This window comes from Prinia subflava, chromosome 8 (assembly GCF_021018805.1).
Source record: "Prinia subflava isolate CZ2003 ecotype Zambia chromosome 8, Cam_Psub_1.2, whole genome shotgun sequence".
Lineage (NCBI taxonomy): Eukaryota > Metazoa > Chordata > Aves > Passeriformes > Cisticolidae > Prinia > Prinia subflava.
The window spans coordinates 17,086,701-17,106,329 of NC_086254.1; the positions used below are offsets into that span (position 1 = coordinate 17,086,701).

The window sequence follows — 19,629 nt, forward strand, 5'->3', positions numbered from 1 at the left end:
GTCCTTCCGCCGCGCGTATCGCTGCGCGCGGCCGCTGGTTCCGGCTCGTGGCGTCACTTCCCGCGGAAGCGGAAGGCGGGTGGGACGCGGCCCGGCTGGGGCGATGTCGGCCAGCGCTGTCTATGTGCTGGACCTGAAGGGGAAGGTGAGGCCCGGCCGCGGAGTCTCAACGGGGCCGGCGCGGAGCTGGGGGGCCCGCGTTCCCCCTCCGGGCACCGCCTCGTTGCCAGCCCTGGATTAGCCGAGCGGGGACAGGGGAGTTGCGGCCCTTAGCCCCTTCCCGGTAGAGAGATGTTGAGTGAGGCGGCATCTCCGGGATAATTAATCTCTGTCATTATTGTAGCTGCTTTGCCTCAGAGGAGTTGCTTGTTTTCCTATCCTAAAATCATTGTTAGAGCGTGAGCAGTAATAGGAGCTTAGGTCTGGAAAATACTGATTCATGACTGCAGTTCAGTATTGGTATTTACGTTCTAATCGGCAAAGTATTTTGGGATTGTGATTTGCACTTATAAATGCAGAGAGGCTCGAGGGAGGCTGGAGGTCTTTCAAGCATTTGTGTCTTGCATGATAACGTCCTTATGAAAGAGAAAAAACAAGGATTTACTTGCTTTCTTTGTAGGTTCTTATCTGTCGGAATTACCGCGGAGATGTGGACATGTCAGAGGTGGAACATTTTATGCCAATCCTTATGGAAAAGGAAGAAGAGGGGACGCTTTCTCCTATCCTAGCACATGGAGGAGTTCGTTTCATGTGGATTAAACATAATAACCTGTATCGTATCCTTTATGCTACATGTGTTGACATGCCAAGGATTGCTGGTTTGGTTTTTTTTAATGTCAAAAATGAAAGTTGGAGAGTGGGTGAAGTGGCATAAAGAGACTATATTCAGTAAAGTTGGTTATATTAAATAAGGGGTTTTTAGGCTTTACATAGTGCAATATGCACCAGTAGTATAAGGTCCAGAAAAGTTTTTATTAATTTTACTCTAATTAATGACTTCCTGAATGTTTATCTTCATATCTCCTTAGATCATAGGTGCTGTTGAGTAGTTAATGCATAATTCTTCTAGACGACTCTAACCGACTAAAATCAGGCTTTTTAAAATGCACTTAGTAAACTTTTTAAAAATGCACATTCCTGAACATCCTTTATCAGTTGTTGCAACTTCTAAAAAAAATGCTTGTGTATCACTGGTGTTTTCATTTTTGTATAAAGTAGTTCAGGTGAGTATATTTCAGAAACAATGAAATTTGTGTTCTTTTCTGTCTAAATAGACCTTTCACATTTTTTAAGAACTTTGATAATACCATTTTTACTTTATATTTGATTATTTTGTAGAACTATCTTCTTAACCACTAATAGGGGCACTGATGTTTTGTAGCTGTGTAGGCAGAGGATGGGGCACAGTGCTCTAAGTAGTTACACGAGACCTGAGCACCTGGAGGAGGCTGAATTGGTGCATGTGTCGTGGTGCCTCACACCGATCCTGTTTCTGGTTCATCTGTACCTGATGTGAAAAATATTTTCTCCAGAATAAGTATTTTTCATAATAGCTTCTTCTAGGATTCTCTATATCTGTTTTAATTGTGAGTTTCCTGGGGCTGTTCTGAGCAGAATGCCATTTGGAAAGTATGGGGTTTGGGCTGAAACTCTAGAAGATTATTATTTGAGATGGAAGAATACCTTCTGCATGTGCTGTGCTTCCTCAGTTAATGTCCTTCTTTTCCCTCTCCCTCCTGTTGTTGCATTTCAGGTTTTTTCTGAATATTTCAAGGAGTTGGAAGAAGAAAGCATTAGGGATAATTTTGTTATTATTTATGAGTTGTTAGATGAGCTTATGGATTTTGGTTATCCACAAACCACTGATAGTAAAATTTTACAAGAGTAAGTATCACTCTGCATCGCTTACAGCAACAAAGCCCTTGGAATGTTTTGAGCCTTTTTCCATAGGCAAACAAATGTTTTGGTGTGTTCTAATTATCAAAAATATTCCTTTTCATTTTTTCCATGCCAATTTTGTGGTTGTGAAGATACATCACTCAGGAAGGCCACAAACTTGAAACTGGAGCCCCACGTCCACCTGCCACTGTTACAAATGCTGTTTCTTGGCGATCAGAAGGGATAAAATACAGGAAGAACGAGGTGTTCCTGGATGTCATAGAGTCTGTTAACCTTTTGGTGGGTACCTTGTACTTTAACTTTTGTGTGAGAATTGTAGCAGGAAGTATTAAAAAGGGCTTTTGGTATGAAAACCTGCAATAAAAAGTCTGACTGCAGATGGTGTGCTGTGACACTCAAAGCAGTGTAATCATTATGTTCCCCCAAGGAAATCCAGTACAAATAATGCTTTAATTATGTGTATTGCTGATTTTTTTGATGCGTCCTTTCCTCCTCTGTCTGTGTCCCTTCACATCCCTAATCTAATTCATTCTACTGGGGATCAATTCCTCATAAGAAGCACATCCAAGAAAACTCAGGGCATAGGGATAGGATGGGAGTGTTTCTTGATCTCACAAGGTGCCACATCAGAGATGTCTTACCTTCCTCTTCATCTTTGTTCAGGTCAGTGCCAATGGAAACGTGTTACGGAGTGAGATAGTTGGATCCATTAAAATGAGAGTCTTCCTCTCAGGAATGCCAGAGCTGCGCCTTGGGTTGAATGACAAAGTTCTCTTTGATAATACAGGCCGTGAGTGTTGCAGTATCATGATAATCATGACAGAAGCTACCTGGAGTCTTTGGTTTTGGGATATTTGGGTAGCATTGTAATCATAGAATCGTGAAGGTTGGAAAAGCCCTCTAAAATCATGAGTCCAATGCTGACCAATACCTCTGTGTTCACCACTAACCCATGTCTCCAGGTGCCACATCCACAGGCCTTTTGAACACTTCCAGGGATGGTGACCCCACCAGTGCCTTCGGCAACCTGTGACAATGCATAACCATCCTTTCAGTGAATAAGATTTCCCAATATATAACCTAAACCTCCACTGGCACAACTTGAGGCCAGTTCCTCTTGTCCTGTCCCATGGAGCAGAGCCTGATTTCCACCTGGCTCCATCCTCCTTTCAGGGAGTTGCGGAGAGCAAGAAGGCTCCCCCTGAGCCTCCTTTTTTCCAGGCTGAGTCCCCCCACCTCCTGCAGCTGCTCCTGGTGCTCCAGCCCCTTCCCCAGCTCCATTTCCTTTTCTGGACATAGTCCAGCCCCTCAATGTTTTCCTTGTTGTGAGGGGCCCAAAACTGATCACAGGATTTGAGGTACCTCAGGAGTGCCCAGTACAGGGAGATTGGTCACTGCCCCAGTCCTAGGAAGTTGGCTAGAGGGGAGGAATGTCAACAGGCAGCAGCTGTGCTGTGGTGAGACTTGGGCCATAGTTTGCGTGACCTGTGTGTTTTCTGCTAGGTGGGAAAAGTAAATCAGTAGAACTGGAAGATGTGAAGTTTCACCAGTGTGTTCGTCTGTCCCGTTTTGAAAATGACAGGACAATATCTTTCATTCCACCTGACGGGGAGTTTGAACTCATGTCATATCGTCTCAATACCCATGTGAGTCTGGATGTTTGCCTTCTTAAAATGATAATGGTTTAGATCGTAGCCACAATGGCTTTCCCTTCATTTTTTTTTTCTTAAAACATGGGCAGCACATGGATTTTCGAGTCAACTGTTAATAGTAAAACTTGGTGCTCCCTTGTTCTGGACAAAGAAGAAAGTTTAGACTTAACTTTGCAATAAGTCTCTGTATTTTCAACTACTATTGAAACTGTTTTTGAAATACTGTGGTTATGTTTTTAATGTAATTACATAATGTCAGTGTAACAACTCATTGTGCTTGTTAACAAGAGTATTTATGTCACTTAGTTTTATTGGAGTATGACAGCCATGGTGATAAAGATGGCCTTCGTTTCAGAAAAGTCAAAAAACTCAATCGAGGAAAGGTCTATAGCAAAGAAATAGTTCAGTCTCTAGTATGTTAAACTATCAAATATTTTCCAATGCAAGTGTTTGTTATTAGGTATTAATCTGAGACATACATTTTTAAGTTTATATAAATTCTTGTACATTTGCTCATTGGTATATCAGTGCTTGCTCATTTGTATAATTATTTCTTATAAAACCACAGTTCCATCATTTTGAACACCCCAGGCTACATTTTCTGTGTGGTTCACTACTGAGTGTAGTTTTATGGGAAAGCTACGTTTTAGTGACTCTGTCAGAGTAAAACTCAGAGCTGAGATATGTTTTTTCACCACCAGGTAAAACCCTTGATCTGGATTGAGTCTGTCATTGAGAAACATTCCCACAGCCGCATCGAGTACATGATCAAGGTCAGACATCCTTAAATAATTAGGGCTAATTTTAGTCTTCTTTTGTTTGCTTTCAAAGCTTGATGAGCAGTATATGCATTTTTGTACAAGTATTCAGTATTTCTGTGGGACTTAAATACCTTTGAAGACTTCATTTTTGGGTTATGATCTCAGTTCCAGTTCTAGTTCTCAGGATACAGGTTGGGGTGGAGGGGAGCTGTGTATCTCACAGCTCTCTGAGCTCAGCAGCACCATGGAAATACTTAGACCCTGCTTTTCTACTTTATTTATTTTCTTCTTTAGGCAAAGAGCCAATTTAAGCGTAGATCAACTGCCAACAATGTGGAGATTCACATCCCAGTTCCAAATGATGCAGACTCGCCAAAGTTTAAAACCACTGTTGGAAGTGTCAAATGGGTTCCAGAGAACAGTGAAATTGTCTGGTCCATTAAATCTTTTCCAGTAAGTGTTAGTTTTTACTCTTACCACCCAAGAGTGTAATAATTACTTAACACTAATGTTTCATTCACATTTAGACTTTGCGTAAAATAAATTCCATCAGTATCAGACAAGTAGCAGCGGACTCTTCCTCTTTTTTCATGCAGGAAAGAACTTGCTAATAGATATTGTTTATATTTGTTTCACTTGGATATTTTTTCAGAACCCAAGTAGAGGGCAGATTTTTGAGTGATGTCTTTTGGTGGTGTAATCCTTGGCCTGGCTTCAGTAGCAGCTGTTTCAGTTTCGTCAGGCTCTACTTCTTGGGTGGTTCCGTGAGCATGAGCTCTATTCACTGCTAATGGTGTGATAGTGCAGCTGTGTGTCACTATTTAATCTGAATTTTTGAGTATGAGGCTAGAAGAAAATTATTTATGCCTCAGACTGGATCTGCATCATTTTTTAAAAAAAGGCTTTTTAAATTAAAAACACATGTTACTTTGAAGCCCTGGAGAAGAGATGGAATTAATAGAGGAGTTCAGCAGTTTGATGTTAAGAAAACTACTTGTATCATTGCAAGTTTTTTATTATTTTTTTGTTTCAAGAAAAAAAAATGTCCTTTTTGGGTAGGGTGGAAAAGAATACCTGATGAGAGCTCACTTTGGACTTCCAAGTGTTGAAGCTGAAGACAAAGAAGGAAAACCTCCCATTAGTGTCAAGTTTGAGATTCCGTATTTCACCACTTCAGGAATCCAGGTTAGTGATTGAAAACAGAAATACTGATAAATTCAGATGCTGGGCTCTAACACTTGAGGTGTTTCTCATCTTGATGACAGTTTTGTCCATAAGACAGATTTTTGCCCATAAAAAGGTCTTTTTGCTTTTCTTTTTTGCTAAATGCTGCTTGGCCAACATGGGAGACTTTATATCTTACAGATCTTTCTTTCCAGGTTCGTTACTTAAAGATAATCGAAAAGAGTGGCTACCAGGCTTTGCCGTGGGTTCGGTACATCACCCAGAATGGAGGTGAGAAGAAGGGAACATTTTATTTCTCCAGAATACACCTACAAATTGAAGCTCATATTTTTGAGTGTGGAACTATCTGGTTTAGATACACAGTAGATTAAGCTACTCTGTTTCTTGTCTAGTCCCCTTTTTTGTGTCCTAGTGAAAGGGCCAATGGGGTAGAGTGGTAATGCTGTTCAAGTATTTTCTGATTGAGCTGGAATCTGGTAAATTTAAAAACAAACACATCATTAGCAGTATGCTCACTCATATCATTCTGCCAACTTCAAAATGCTAGTACAAAATACTAGATTTTTAGCAAGCAGAAATGGTGGGGTTTGGTTTCACTGGGGTTTTTTTTGCTGTGATGGTATTGTTGTTGTCATTTTGTGTGGTTGGTTTTGTTTGTTTGTGGGGTTTTTTGGTGGTTTGTGTTTTTTTTTAAATTAGTTTGTTTTTCACTTTTTTTGTTTCTGTTTTTCTAGTTAATTCTTTTCTGTAATTTAAGCATGACTGCTCACAATTGCCTTTATCTCTTTAGAGCTCATTCTCATGGCCATTCTAAGCAAAGATTTGAGTTTATTTTATTGAATTGTTGAATTTCAGACTGGTTTGGGTGGGAAGGGACCATAAAGCTCATCTCATTCCACCTCTGCCATGGGCAAGGATACCTTCTACTATCCCAGGCTGCTCCAAATCCCATCCAACCTGGCCTTGGACCCTTCAGGGATGGGGCAGCCATGGCTTCCCTGGGCAGCCTGTGCCAGGGCCTCACCCCCCTCACAGGAAAGAATTTATTCCTAATATCTCATCTAACCCTGCCCTCCTTCAGTTGAAGGCTATTCAAGGCTCTCAGTGTTCTACTGGTATTTGCATATTCCTCTATTAATATATATTAATATAAGACTGCATTTTATCACTTTATCCCAACTTGCGGCTCTGCTTTACTCCTTTTAATGAGACAAATTACTAAAATTGGGGTTTTGTTGGTTTTTTCCCCTTTACAGACTACCAGCTCCGAACACAGTAGAACACCTTACAGGCACCACAGACAACAAACCTTCAGGCCTAGAATTCATTTGCAGAAGCTTCTGTGGTCCTGAGAGCTGTGAATGTTGTTGCCAAGGGTCTCATTTCTGCAATCTTGGATTGACAGAAGAAAGATTGGAAATATATTGATTTCAATAATGTGTTTGAGCTTTTGAACCATTAGTATTGATTGTGTGAATATTTATTTCATTCTTAGAACATGCTGATCTTGCTGCTAAATGCTAATTACATTAGGAGTAGCAGTTACATTGAGGAGCCAGGAATCCAGAATGAACCTTGGGAATGTCTTGTCAATGCCTTGTCCATTACAGTTGAAGAGTTTCTAGTATTTGTATTTTAGGATCCCTAAAGACATTGGCAGCATTGTGCTATAAATTTAGGGAGATGATTGTGCAATTAAATGACTGCTAAACACTTCGTTGTATTTAGCCCAAGGTATTTCTTTTTTTTTTTTTTTTCTGGGCATTTGGGTGCCTTAACTCATTTATAGCTCTGTTAACTTAAAAAAATACAGAATATGAGTTAAAATTATCTGAAGTCAAAAAATACTGTTAGCTTTTTTTTGCATGGTTTCAAAGGAATTAATCTAAGAGAACAGCTTCAAGTGAAAGGTTTGGAAACAAAAATAGGAGTTTGTTAAAGACTAATTAACTGAGAACAAGAGATGACAGGAGTAAATGTCTGTGGGAGAGTCTGTGGAAGCAGGATTGCTGGCTCCAGTCAGTCAGAATGCAGATGAAAGAGTTCCAACCGTGTGACACCCCAGGGCCTGGAAGCCCTCTGCCAACTGGCCAGTATTTGCTTTTCAAAATTTCTGTTCATCAAACAAGTTTTCAATTGTAATATGTAGGCATAAAGCCTTAGATTAGGTATTAAAAGACCAAAACACTTCTAGAGGTGATGTAATTTGGTAGGAAAACTGGGAATTTGTTATTATTTTTCCAGATAATAGTAATATACGCCAAGCTCTTCCTGGAAGTTAGTGTATAAGAAGAGGCAGACAAAAATACAGTTGCCATCTTTCTTCCAGCTTGCCTTTTGTCTTAATTTAGGGCAAATACTTATCCTTTTTGCTATAGTTTGCTAGAATTATTTAACTTCATTTGCTTTAAGGAGAGACGTTTTCTTTCTCGGTCTTTTCTGTTTGTAAACAGCTCTAACTGTATTCCTGGCAGAATGAATAACAGTTTCACAATGTTATTCTTAAAGGTATTATTTTTTTTTACATGCGTATTCATTTTTTTCTGAGGAGCTATGATTGGCATGGGTGTACATAGTTATTTTGGGTTTTTGTGAGGGTTTTTTTCAGAAAAATTGTGACCGTTATCAGTATTTTCTTTACACAACTTTTAGGATGTTTGGGGTTGAATTTAGTACTCCTGAGAGGTGCTAAACTCAAACCATCAAAACCTAAATATTTGTGTCTGCAGATGTGATGTGATAATACACTGTGCAAAATTCTCCACTGGTGGGAGAGTCCAGGAGTGTCCACAAAGAGCAAGAAGGTATTTCAGTCACTGTCCTCACCGAATCCTTGTAGACTGTATATAGATACACCTGTATGTACAATTAGCCAAAAATCAGCTAAATTCACTCAAGCTGCAGCTGCTGTGACAGCACAGAAGATATGCCTCAGGAAATCTAATGTCTGGTGGTGTTTGGCAAGAACCAGACACCCAGTTTTCAGCAGCCGTGGGTGTGGACAGGTGTATTCTGACTCTGTCCCCAACAAGCTTGATGTTGAAACGAAATCATCTTGTTCAAGATTTCAGTTCCACTACTCATTTTCATTTGAACAATTAACCTTATGACTGGACTAAAACTTTTTATATTAAAACTGTAACTGGTTGACAAATCACTTTCTGCTGACTTTATTTTTCCAAGTGTTTGCTCTAATTATGCCTGTAAAATGTGACCCTCCATAGCTTTGTTTTCCTCTTGAAGTTTAGGTCTTGCGGACCAGAACCATGTTTTCTCCTATTTTGTTGCAGTTTGACTGTTTTGATGATGGGGCATCAGCTGTGCTTGTCCAGAAGGTAATAAAGAGCAAAAAGTCCTCTTTGAATCGGTTGTACTTCGCCTATTTCTTTTTCAGTTTGATCTACACCAGGTAGTAGTATCTAATCTCAGAGGATGCTCAGCTCTTCTAAATTGAGGCCTGGATAAGTGGAATAGAACTTTATAAAAGCAGGAAGTACTGGTATTCCTGATTTATTTACCAAGTTCTGAAAAAATACTTGCTCTTCTATTCTCTGCAAAATCTACCTATGCACTATAAAATTGGTGCTCAGAGAGCAAAATGGCCCCCGTCCTTTTCATCCATTCATTGTTACAATGGGGTTGCCTCTGTAGCTGGACAGGCAGAAAGACAGAAACAAGGGATGATAGTCCAGTGCTTGATCATGAGATCAAGCAGCTTGGGATGGGACACAAGGAGGGCAGTTTGGGATGGGACACTGAGAAGAAACTTCCCTGTGAGGGTGGGCAGGCCCTGGCACAGGCTGCCCAGAGAAGTTGTGGCTACCCCTGGATCCCTGAGAATGTCCAAGGCCAGACCAGACAGGGCTTGAAGTGCCCTGGGCCAGTGGAAGGTGTCCCATTTAGAATGAGCTAGGTTGTGATATCTCTTCCAACACAAACTAGTCTGTCATCCTATGAGTAATTTTTTTCCTGCAAGTCTTTTCTTTGACCAACTGCTAAATCTTTATCTCACTGAACTTTGTTTTCTGCTTAATGTGGTAAAATGTAAATGTCTTGGTTTGCCACCATGTTATAGGTAAGTGCCTAATACAAAGGACTTCTAAAAGATAATTTGCATGTTTCAAATCGCAGTGAAGTGTGTAATCTGTGTTTTCAGCTCACTGTGGTTTCATAGTTGTGTTTCCAACTGGCTCCAGATCCTCGCAGCAGGAACCATTCCCTGTCCCTCCACAGGCACGCAGACCTGTCACTTTGTTACGCACGATTTAATTGCTCCCAGATTAGATAACTGTCTCTCCAGGTGCGTCAGTGGCGTTCCCTGTCCGAGGAGTTTTATTTCCGTGTGTGTAACAGCTCTCGGCTTTCTTAGAACGAGGAAGGGCTACAAACCAGCACTTTGGTGCCCCTGCCCTCCCTGGCCGGCTCTCCAGTAGATGGCATTCCGAGCACGACGATCCCCAGTAGAGACCGGTAAGAGCCGCGCGAACGGTATGTACCAAACGTGCCTTGATTTGGAAGGCACAGCTATTTGAGTGACTCCGAGTGCATTAAAAACCACCCAAAACATGTAATTAAATTATTTTGTAAGCCTTATGCAGTGTGATTGTTGGAGTTGAGCAACTTCTCAATTTAGCCGGATAGTTTTAACCTTCTTTCTTTTTCTCTCGTGTGGCTGATACTGGTACTCCTGCAAAGCTCAGTGGAGGGATTGGTGCCAAGGGAAGGGATTACCCGGTGCAGCACCACAGGAGCAGCTACTCGGGGTTTTACATTGGTGCTGGACATTGCCGGGTCACAAATTAAACGTCAGCTGGTGGTCTGAAAGCTCCTGTGTGATATAATATAAAAGAAAGAGGACCTATTTACCCACACACACTTGATTAGCTCTAGAGAAAACTGGTTTTGTCTCAATAAATTAAGCCAGAACCTACTTCCCAATCAAGTAAAATGAACCTTAGAAAAGTTTCATTCCACCTTGGTCTTCCAGCTGAAGAGTGTCTTTCATTGTGTGTTTTTCAAGGTTTTCCTACTTTTCCTTCTTTCTTGGGAACTTTTTCTGCTGGAATACTGTTTGGACTGCTTATATTTGCTTCCCAATTCTAGTCTGAGCTGGTTTTGGCTATGAAACATCCTTACACAAACAGAAAGCAATGAGACTTTATCTGGAGTGGCTTTGCCTCTGGTTAGAAGATTGCACCTGTTTATTTCTGAATTTATTCTGTGAAAATAAAAAGGCTAAACCTTGGCACCTCTGTCCTTATCTTGTGCCAAATGCAGTGTTGCAATGTGTTCAGTATTTTTTTCCCTTCTGTGGTTGACACCCACTGCTGTTTGTAATTTCAGCAGCCCTGGCATGGTGAGGGTTGATGGCCTTGCAGAAAACAGCATGAAATAGCAAAGTTAAGGGACAGTATGAGTAATCTTAATTGCCGTGGTAATTAATTATGCAACAATGTTATTTATGCCACAGGAGAAGTGGCATATGTAAACAAACAATTGTAAAACTTTTTTCCACAGAATTTTGTGCAATTCAATGTGTTCTCTAAGTCATGCCCTCCCTACACACAGATAAAACTTGTTTCTCCTCTAATTACAGCACGTTGTCTTGACTCAGAGTTTGTGAAAGCGCAGTTACAGCTTGCTGCAGGCAGATGCAGGAGGTTCCCTTTTGTAGTTATTGTACATTAGGGAATTAGTGATAAATTTATGATAACTTTGGGTCTTTGGGGGCTCCAGCACAGGAATGACATGGATCTGTTGGAACAAGTCCAGAGGAAACCACCAAGATGATCAGAGGAATGGAGCAGCTCTCCTATGAGGAAAGGCTGAGAGAATTGGGATTGTTCAACCTGGAGAAGAAAATCTTTGAGATGACCTAACTGTGACCTCCCAGTATCTGAAGGGAGCCCACAAGAAAGATGGAAAGAGACTATTTACAAGAGCCTGGAGTGACAGGACAAGAGGGAATGGCATCACACTGACAGAGAGAAGGTTTAGCTTGGATATCAGGAAAAAAAATTGGGGTTTGAGGGTGGTGAGGCCCTGGCACAGGTTGCCCAGAGAATCTGTGGCTGCCCTATCCCTGGCAATATTCAAGAGCAGGTTTGATGGGGCTTGGAGCAACCTGGTCTAGTAGAGGGTGTCCCTAGCCATGGCAGGGGATAGAACAAGATGGGCTTTAAGGTCCTTGTAACTTTTCTGCAATGTGACTGACCTCCTGGGGTCTGGCAGTGCAGGGGCTATGTGGGAATCATGGTGTGGGCTCTTTAAAGTGTCATCATTGCTCTGGGCAGCAGCACATCTGACTCTGTTCCTTCACACCAGCTTTTAAAAAGAAAGATATAGGGCATTTTTTTTAGAGATAGGAGTTATAGCTAAACTTGGATCTGTATTTGTTCTTCTGAAAATAAGAAGTGTTGTTTTATCAGGATACATTCCAGACTAAGTTCCCAAGAAGCTGGTGCAAACAGCCATCTGAAACTGAGACCTTCCATAGCCCTGCAAAATCCATGGCATTACAGTGGAAGATTAAAGCCACTTTTCCCATCTGAGCTGTTCTGCTGCTCTGCAATTGTTGACAAACTCATGGAACCAAATGATTTGGACAAATTTGAGTTTAACATCAGAAGCTATGCCCGGTTTATAACCTCTCTCTTCTTATTTCATTCCTCCTTGACACTGCATCCTTTTATGTCCATCTGGTCTTATGTCCTGCCCTGACAGTTGCAGCATTGCAACAAATGAAACTTTATTTTGCTGTAGGTGTTTTACTTTGAGTTCCTCTCAACAAATGATGGACTAGATTGTGGAGCCTCCAAGTTTGTTTGCAGGCTGATGTTCAAGTAAATAAACAGAAACAGGCCTGAATCAAATGATTAAGAACATGAAGAACAAGGTGCTCTCCGAGTCAGCATGCTGGGCTACAGGCCATTCTGGAGAAAGTTTTGTAGGCTTAGTTCAAACCTTGGCTGTGGATTTGTACCTTGGATCAAAGTTTTGTTGCAGGCCCTTCTCCAATATAAAGCAAAGAAACATAAAACAACAAATAATCTAGTGAAATCCAAACACAATCTGCTCTATGTTATGCTACAAAAATGAATGAACTCTGCCTCCCACCCACTCCCACTGTGACTTGCTGTGAATAAGCACCACTCAAAGGAAACCACTGCAAGAAGTTCTGCCTCTTTCCAGCAGGAATAACAATGGAGCAAGGAGAATGCTGACACAGTTTACCTCTGCTATTCCAATTGGGCAGGTGAAAAGCAATGGGTGTTTAAAAGACCATTGAAAGGATTCACTCTTTGTACTGAACTGAAGCCCAAATATTCAATTATAAGGCTCTAAATATATTTTTTTCTACTAAGCGCTTTTTGGTCCTTCTCAAGGAATGTCCTATACCTCAGCTGAGAATTTCTTAGACCATCTGAGGCAGTATGGTGGTTGCACTACAGACTTTGAAGGATAGAAGAATATCTAGGGAAATCAGGCACATAGGGTAAATCCATCCATGTGTTATTTATGGATCTTCAAGCCACTGGGTTACAGATCACTGATGTACCTGTTGGATTTCAGGGAAAGCTTTGCAGAGTGATTCTTTATGGACAGACTGGATTGCACTGATGAGAACTGGGTGTTGCTCCAAATCAGAAAGTGGGCAAATCTTGCTCTGGGTTTTTCCACTTTAAGTAAAGAGGTCATAGAAGCTGCTGGCTCCTTCCCAGCAGAGAATGAAGAATTCAACTATCCCACAAAGTTCAGGAGCAAGTAGGGGCACTGGGTTTCCTGTAGTATTAAGATTTAGGAGGGTTTTACAGAAGGGCTTTGTGGGCTGGCAAATATCTATTTGCGTGGTGGGTGTAGAAGAATTCAAAGGTGTGTCAGAAACAGCCAGTTATTGAGAAGTAATATAACACCCAAATTCAGCTGCAGTTTTATATTTTCAAGAAGTCCTTTCTTAAAACTCCTGGAATGTTGCTCCAAGCTGTACCTGTCACTGCTGCTGTCTGGCCAAGGAAATGGGACAAAACTTCACAGACAGGAAGGATTTGAAGAAATTTCAGTATAAAAGTTGAGGGAAAAGCTTCAGGGAAAGGATAATGAAGGAGAACTGTTCAGAAATGCTGACATTATAAACAAATCTGCCTTTTCATCTTCAAACACAAAACAGCGGTCTATAAAGTAGAAAAGGAATTTGTTTTAAATGGACAAAAAAATTAAATGTAGAATTCCACCTTTGCACTGTATTTGTTTAGAAAAGGACTTATCGAGCACTGCCCTACATCAGAGGTAGGAACCTGTTGCTCCTTGAGCTGAGCTCTCCTCTCTTTCAACCACCTCCAGTTACTCCCTGACCAATAATGAGCACATGGCTGCGGAACAAGTGTTTATTTTCTTTCTTGCTTATTTATTCAAACAAAAGCACAAGAAGAGAGGCTTCTGCGGGTTGCGGACTCTGTAATTGTTGAAGTTTCCAAGAGGTCACAAGGGTTCCAGATAACATTAGCAGCTAAGTGCTATGTTGTCCTGTTGTGTTATCAACAGGAAACATCTTTACCAGCACAGGAACTACAGCTTTGTAATTGGCCTGGTGCAAGAACATGACAGTATTTTCTCATCCTATCAGGACTCGGATATTTTGGGAACTGGTATATAAAGCTTGCAGCACACAGTGTCTCTTGGACATTAGGAACAGGTTCATGTCAGAAATCAGTGTGCTTTGCTATTTTAGTAGTTGCTATAGTTACAGCACGAATTTTCTTGCCCTGCATGGTTCAGGATGGTATTTCATTACAGTCCATATGTGTATTTTTATTATTTGACTGCAGATGGACATGTTTAAAGGAATTAATATGGTGATATAAGCCTTGTAAAGAAGCCTTTAGCATATAAACAACAAATCCATAAATCATATCAATGCAGGCCATGTTTAGCTTTCATTAAATACTCATAGACTTCTATGGTGCAAGATTGAGCTCTATCCAGGCAAATTTCAGATTCACTCGATGATAAAATGTTATATTTGGGCTCTGAAATGAGCAGAATTCTGCATGATCCATATCTGGAGCAGAACAGCCCTTCTGTCTCACACAGTTAATTGCAAAAAAAGTGTAGTAACATCTATAACTAGTGTTAAATCAGAGTAAATAGGTGTTTCGAAAAAGCTGTAAAGAGCTCTGTTGGAAGGGGGCCCATATTGCAATTAATATTCTGTATGGAATTACACCATTCGCTGACTATAACAAGCCTCACTCGGCCCGTTTGATAAAGCTGGAGTGGGTTTTTGCACAGCTGTCCTCACTGTTTTCATCCAAAGTAACTGTAACTACCAAGAAGGAGAAACTACAACACCAAACCTGCAGCCTGAGGATTGCCCAAATTTTTCCTAAAAAGTGCATAATGAGAAATTCTAATAACTTGAGGATCATTTTGATCCTTCAGAATAATCAGTACTACACAAATGTTAATGCACTATTGAGTGTTGCTCTTAGCTCACACAGCCAGGTTTTCTAACTTCCACTCTGCTTACAATTTTTTTTAAATGTCTCTTGGCATCAGAAATCAAAGCTATCTTTTATGTAGCAAATTTTTTGGTAAATATGGACAAAAGGATCATTTGGTTACCAATAAAACTGCCTTCTACAATGAGAAAAGTCAGGATTTTCTTTCCATTTTAATCTATAGAGTACACCCTAAAAAAACTAATCCAAACTAGAAGTTTGCAGGCCCAGCTGAACACTTAGCTGGTCACAAAAGCTTCATTTGGCCCTCACTGATGGCTGCCTCAAAACATCCTGACATCTCCAAGCAAACCCAGAGCCAGGAGGTGCCGTGCTTGAAGGCTCACAATTGCAGTATTGTGTCAAATATCCAAAATACCAGGGGCTGATGATGACAGGCATTATTTTGGAGGTGTGACACAGTCATAGATGGGGCACTAAGAGCTTTTTTCCTTCCTCTTGCTCACTCTTGCAACATGCTGGTGGAGGTGGTGGGAAGGAGGGAACACTTAGGTCTTCCTGACTGAAGTGTTGGAGTTCCCAAACTCTCTGAGGCAGCAGCACTGAAGCAGCTTTCTCTTTTCCAAGCAGTATGTTGTGACAGTAAAGCCAGAGGGATTCAGATTAATGAAGTGAAATTATTTTGTAGCAATGCAAGATTTTTTTTTTATTGGGGTGAGAGTGTGAATTCAGCAGAGAAAAGAAACAGCAGCTGCAATGCCTGGAAGTTAAAGCAAAGTCAAGCTAGAAGAGTTTGCTTCCAGGAGAGCATGTTTGTGTGCAGACATTTGCTGAGAGAATTGATGCAGGGGAGAGCTCGGAATCCTCTGTGAAGATGGGGGGGACCTCGTCCAAAAAATACACCTCTTCCAAAAATTACAGCCCCAGAGCTGCTGCCACAGGTCCTGTCCTTAGGTGTGGACCCTGCAGGTGATGCTCTCAAGGACTGTAGGAGCTCCTCACCTCCAAAACGTTATCGTAATCCTTCCTAGAGGTTTTTTCTCCTGCTGCACTCATCAAAGCTCTTGCCCTCACACCACCACCACCTCCACACTCAGTTCAAGTTTCCTGCAGGTGCCATGGGACATCCCCAGCTGTGACTCGCCACACGCTGAGTCAAGGCACAGCACAGCACGGAGGGAGGCTGGGCTGGGGGCAGGATTATTTCTGCTCTCGGAGAACCTCTCACCCACGTTTCCTGCATGAATCCTGGGTGAGAGTGCTGGCTGTGCGAGGGCACAGCCAAAGCCAGTGCTGTGGGAAAGTACAGTGGCACATGGTGTGTCCCAATTTGCCCTGTTGGGTAGCTGGTACCGAAACTGCTCTGCTCCCTGCCCTCCATCCACATCCACAGCTGCGAATGCTGCCCCATTTTTCAGACTGAGCACCAGGTATTTTTCCCTTTCCCCTCCAGGCCATTGGTTCCCCCGTCCTTATCCATATGGGTTAGAAGCTGCTGGATTGCTGCTTGTGTGGGGGATGTTGGCCTCACATCTCCTGGCTTCTGACCACCTCCTTTCCCCATAGCCAGAGAGTGAGAGAGAAAATAAATGTTACAGCTGCTTTTCCCTGCATCCATAATGCAGTTCTGAAGGGAGGCTCTCAGCCTCCTATTTTGTGGCCCAACATTCAATGGTGCCCCATGTCAGATCCCATCAGCGATAGCCTTTGGTTCAGAGACATTAAACAGCTTCATCAACAGAGGAAAGGTTTAAATACCACATTGTGGGTTCAGGACTATCTTGGGGCACAGGAGTAATTAGCAGGACAGTCACGATGAATCACAATTGTCAATCACAATGAATCTCCTCTAAGATCCTCTTCCTGGCAGTGTCCAGAAGGTTATTGGGACAGCGGGGCACTGCCCTGAGCCCGAGTCCTATAAAGCAGAGCTTAAAGCAGAGCTTAAACGACTTGGGATACACCTGCTGTAGCTTGGGGAATGGGCCACCACCGAGCTGTGCCAAGCAAAGATTCATGCTGTGGTGGAGCCTGGCAAAAGGGGCTGCTGGTGACTGGAGGTACCAGTGAGGTACCAGAGCTGGTGGTGAAGGAAGCATAAGCCAGCTGCACTTGGTGAGGCAGGAGGGTGAGGCATCCTCCCCAGAGTGAGCAAACCAAGCCTTCTGCAGGGCTTCAAGAGGCTGCAGAGCACAGTGTGTGGAGCACCCTCAGGGTGCTGAGCCGTCTGTGGCTGTGACTCTTTGCTTCTCTGGGTTTTTTGGGTGTCTCCACCACTGCTTTTATCTTGGTCTGTAACAGGGGGAGGACAGTTGTAGCTAACTCCCATGGGCCTGAAACAGCAACAGTAAAATAAATTGGAAAACCTCCTCAGAGAAAGGCAGAGAACTATTGCTACCAGCGTGGCTGAAAGTGAAAGGGCTGAAAGAGCCTTTGGCCCACATAGGGGGGGAACCATCCTCTTGTTTTTCTGATACTCTTGAAAAGAAAGAAACAGGTGCTTTTCATTTTCTGTGTAAAACAACACCCGTCAGTGCCAGGGCTGCTGTCACAGCCCCACAATGCTGCATGAAGCTGGGCTAAGCCCCTGTCTCAGGAGTATTGGGGGCACCAATCAGGAAGAGGAGGCACAGAGGCTAGGGCACAGTGGTGGGAAAATGGCCTGAGTTTTAGATCTTATTACAAAAACCCATCAGATATTTAGCTTGTTTTGAGGCTATTGCCTTTTTAGCCATTGTTAGAATGAAAGTAATTGGGCATATAATAACTCCCATCCCACACTGTAGCATTGAAGCTCTGCACTAACAAAGAGCCATCCCTGAGTATAGTGCAAAGGATAAATTAACTTCTATTATTCCATGGGAGAAAAATACACTCTTGCAGTCTTCTGTAAAAATACCTTTGGCAAAACAGATTATTTTGACTTTGGACAACATCATTCACGAAACACTACACCACAAGTTTGGTCTGAAGGAAACCACATATGATTTGACTCTTTTTATCTCAAATCGGCGGCGGAGAGTTCGGTGTGGTTACAGTTCTCCTCATTTCTCAGAAGAGACAATCATATTTAATCATTGTGTCAGTTGGCACAAACACCATGTTTGTAGTGAAATGCTAAAAAACAGCACATTTATCTTTCCCTCTATCAAGATTTGTGTGATAGAAGCTCTTAACGTTAAAACTCATCAGTAATGAAACTTTTGAAGGGCTCAGCTACCCAACTTGTTTACTGTAGCTTATTTTAAAGAATGGTCTGATCTCTCCTGCCTAGTATAACAAATACAGCATCACTAATCTCCACCCTAGGGCATGCGTTCCTTGGCAGGCTTCACTTTGGCTCTAAGATATTATTTCTGGATTTTTTTGAGGGAATGACAACTACTAACTTGCTTCACTGAGCAGCACATTTCAGAATCCAGAATGCCTGTAAGGGTTGCCTCACAGCATGTCCTTACCAGCTGCACCAGTGCAGGAGCCAAGAGTAATTTGGAGGGGGAGAGAGAATTGGAAGAGGGCTGTGATTCCCCATCTGACCCACACCAGAGGGGGCAGAGAATTTCTCTCGCATTTCCTGCGGTGGATCAGTCACATCTGCTGGAAGCGCTGCAGCTCTCAGTGACACTTGTCTGCTTTCGGTGGTGTTACATCACGCACTGCTCCTGGTACTGACCTGGCCTGATTCAGGTTATTTTATTGGCACTGACTTGTGCTGTGGTATCAAGAAGTCCCAAGCACGCAAAAAACTCCCCTGCACCCCAGAGTGAGCAAACACCAAAGAGAAAATCAGTCCTTGCCTAAAGAGCTCACTCATTAGAGCTCACTTGTCATTCATATTTAAATCTGTTTGGGTTTGTCTCTCTCCTTGCAGGGCCACCGTGCACTTCCCACCGTGCACACCACTGTCAGTGATAGCACAGGCTGAGAGCTCAGGCAATGCTGCTGGTGAGATGCAACGAGTTTTGTTTGTGCTCAGGCAACAGTTTCAAAGATGACAATAAGTTTGAAAACTTGCTTTTCTGTCAAAAAGACTGAGCTCTCAGAAAACCAACAGGAGGAGGGGACAACTACAAGTCTCACTGCCTGGCACGCAGAGCTGTCCTGTCCTCCAGGAGTGTCTTCCCTGGCCAGAGCAGCACTCTCCCAACCAGCTCTAAAGGGAAAAAGGAGCATTGCTAATAGTCACTGTAATTTATACCATGTCAGCTCAAACCCTACATCAGTTGCTGCTCAGCAGATCAGGGTTGTGGAACCATTGCTTTCATAGAGGGTTGAGTTTCGGTGGTTACCAACGACTTGTTCGGTTGATATGAAATTGTGGAGGAGTCGAAAACTCAGCTGTGCTCTAGGCCAAACAGACCAATGAAAAGCCAGTACAAGGCCTGCACCTTGTCCCTGAAGCAACTTGTTACACTCCCAAAGCTGCCAGTTTCCCTCCTGCCAGTGCCAGTGCCTCCTGGAAGGTGTGAACTCATGTTCTGCAGGATCATCCATTTGCAGAAGCTCCTGGGGTGAAAAACTGAGCTGCTCCTCTGCTGCCACAAGCCCATTTACTCAGGAAGTGCTGCCACACAGCCAGAGGCAGTGACAAGATGGAAAAAGCACAGTATTGGCATCACATCCCATCAAAACAACCCTTCCCACAGCCCAGCTGAGCCAACATATCATTGGAGG

At 42.4% G+C, this 19,629-nt stretch overlaps 1 protein-coding gene across 1 annotated transcript; it reads left to right on the forward strand.

Annotated features, from left to right (window-relative positions):
* Positions 1–13: 13 nt before the first annotated feature.
* Positions 14–8,861, forward strand: AP1M1 (adaptor related protein complex 1 subunit mu 1). Its single transcript, XM_063403605.1, has 12 exons — positions 14–145; positions 620–776; positions 1,156–1,223; positions 1,754–1,884; positions 2,031–2,178; positions 2,563–2,689; positions 3,403–3,545; positions 4,253–4,324; positions 4,607–4,765; positions 5,372–5,497; positions 5,692–5,767; positions 6,754–8,861. The coding sequence occupies exons 1-12, from the start codon at positions 104–106 to the stop codon at positions 6,774–6,776; spliced, it is 1,272 nt and encodes a 423-aa protein (XP_063259675.1). The 5' UTR covers positions 14–103; the 3' UTR covers positions 6,777–8,861.
* The last annotated feature ends 10,768 nt before the right edge of the window (positions 8,862–19,629 follow it).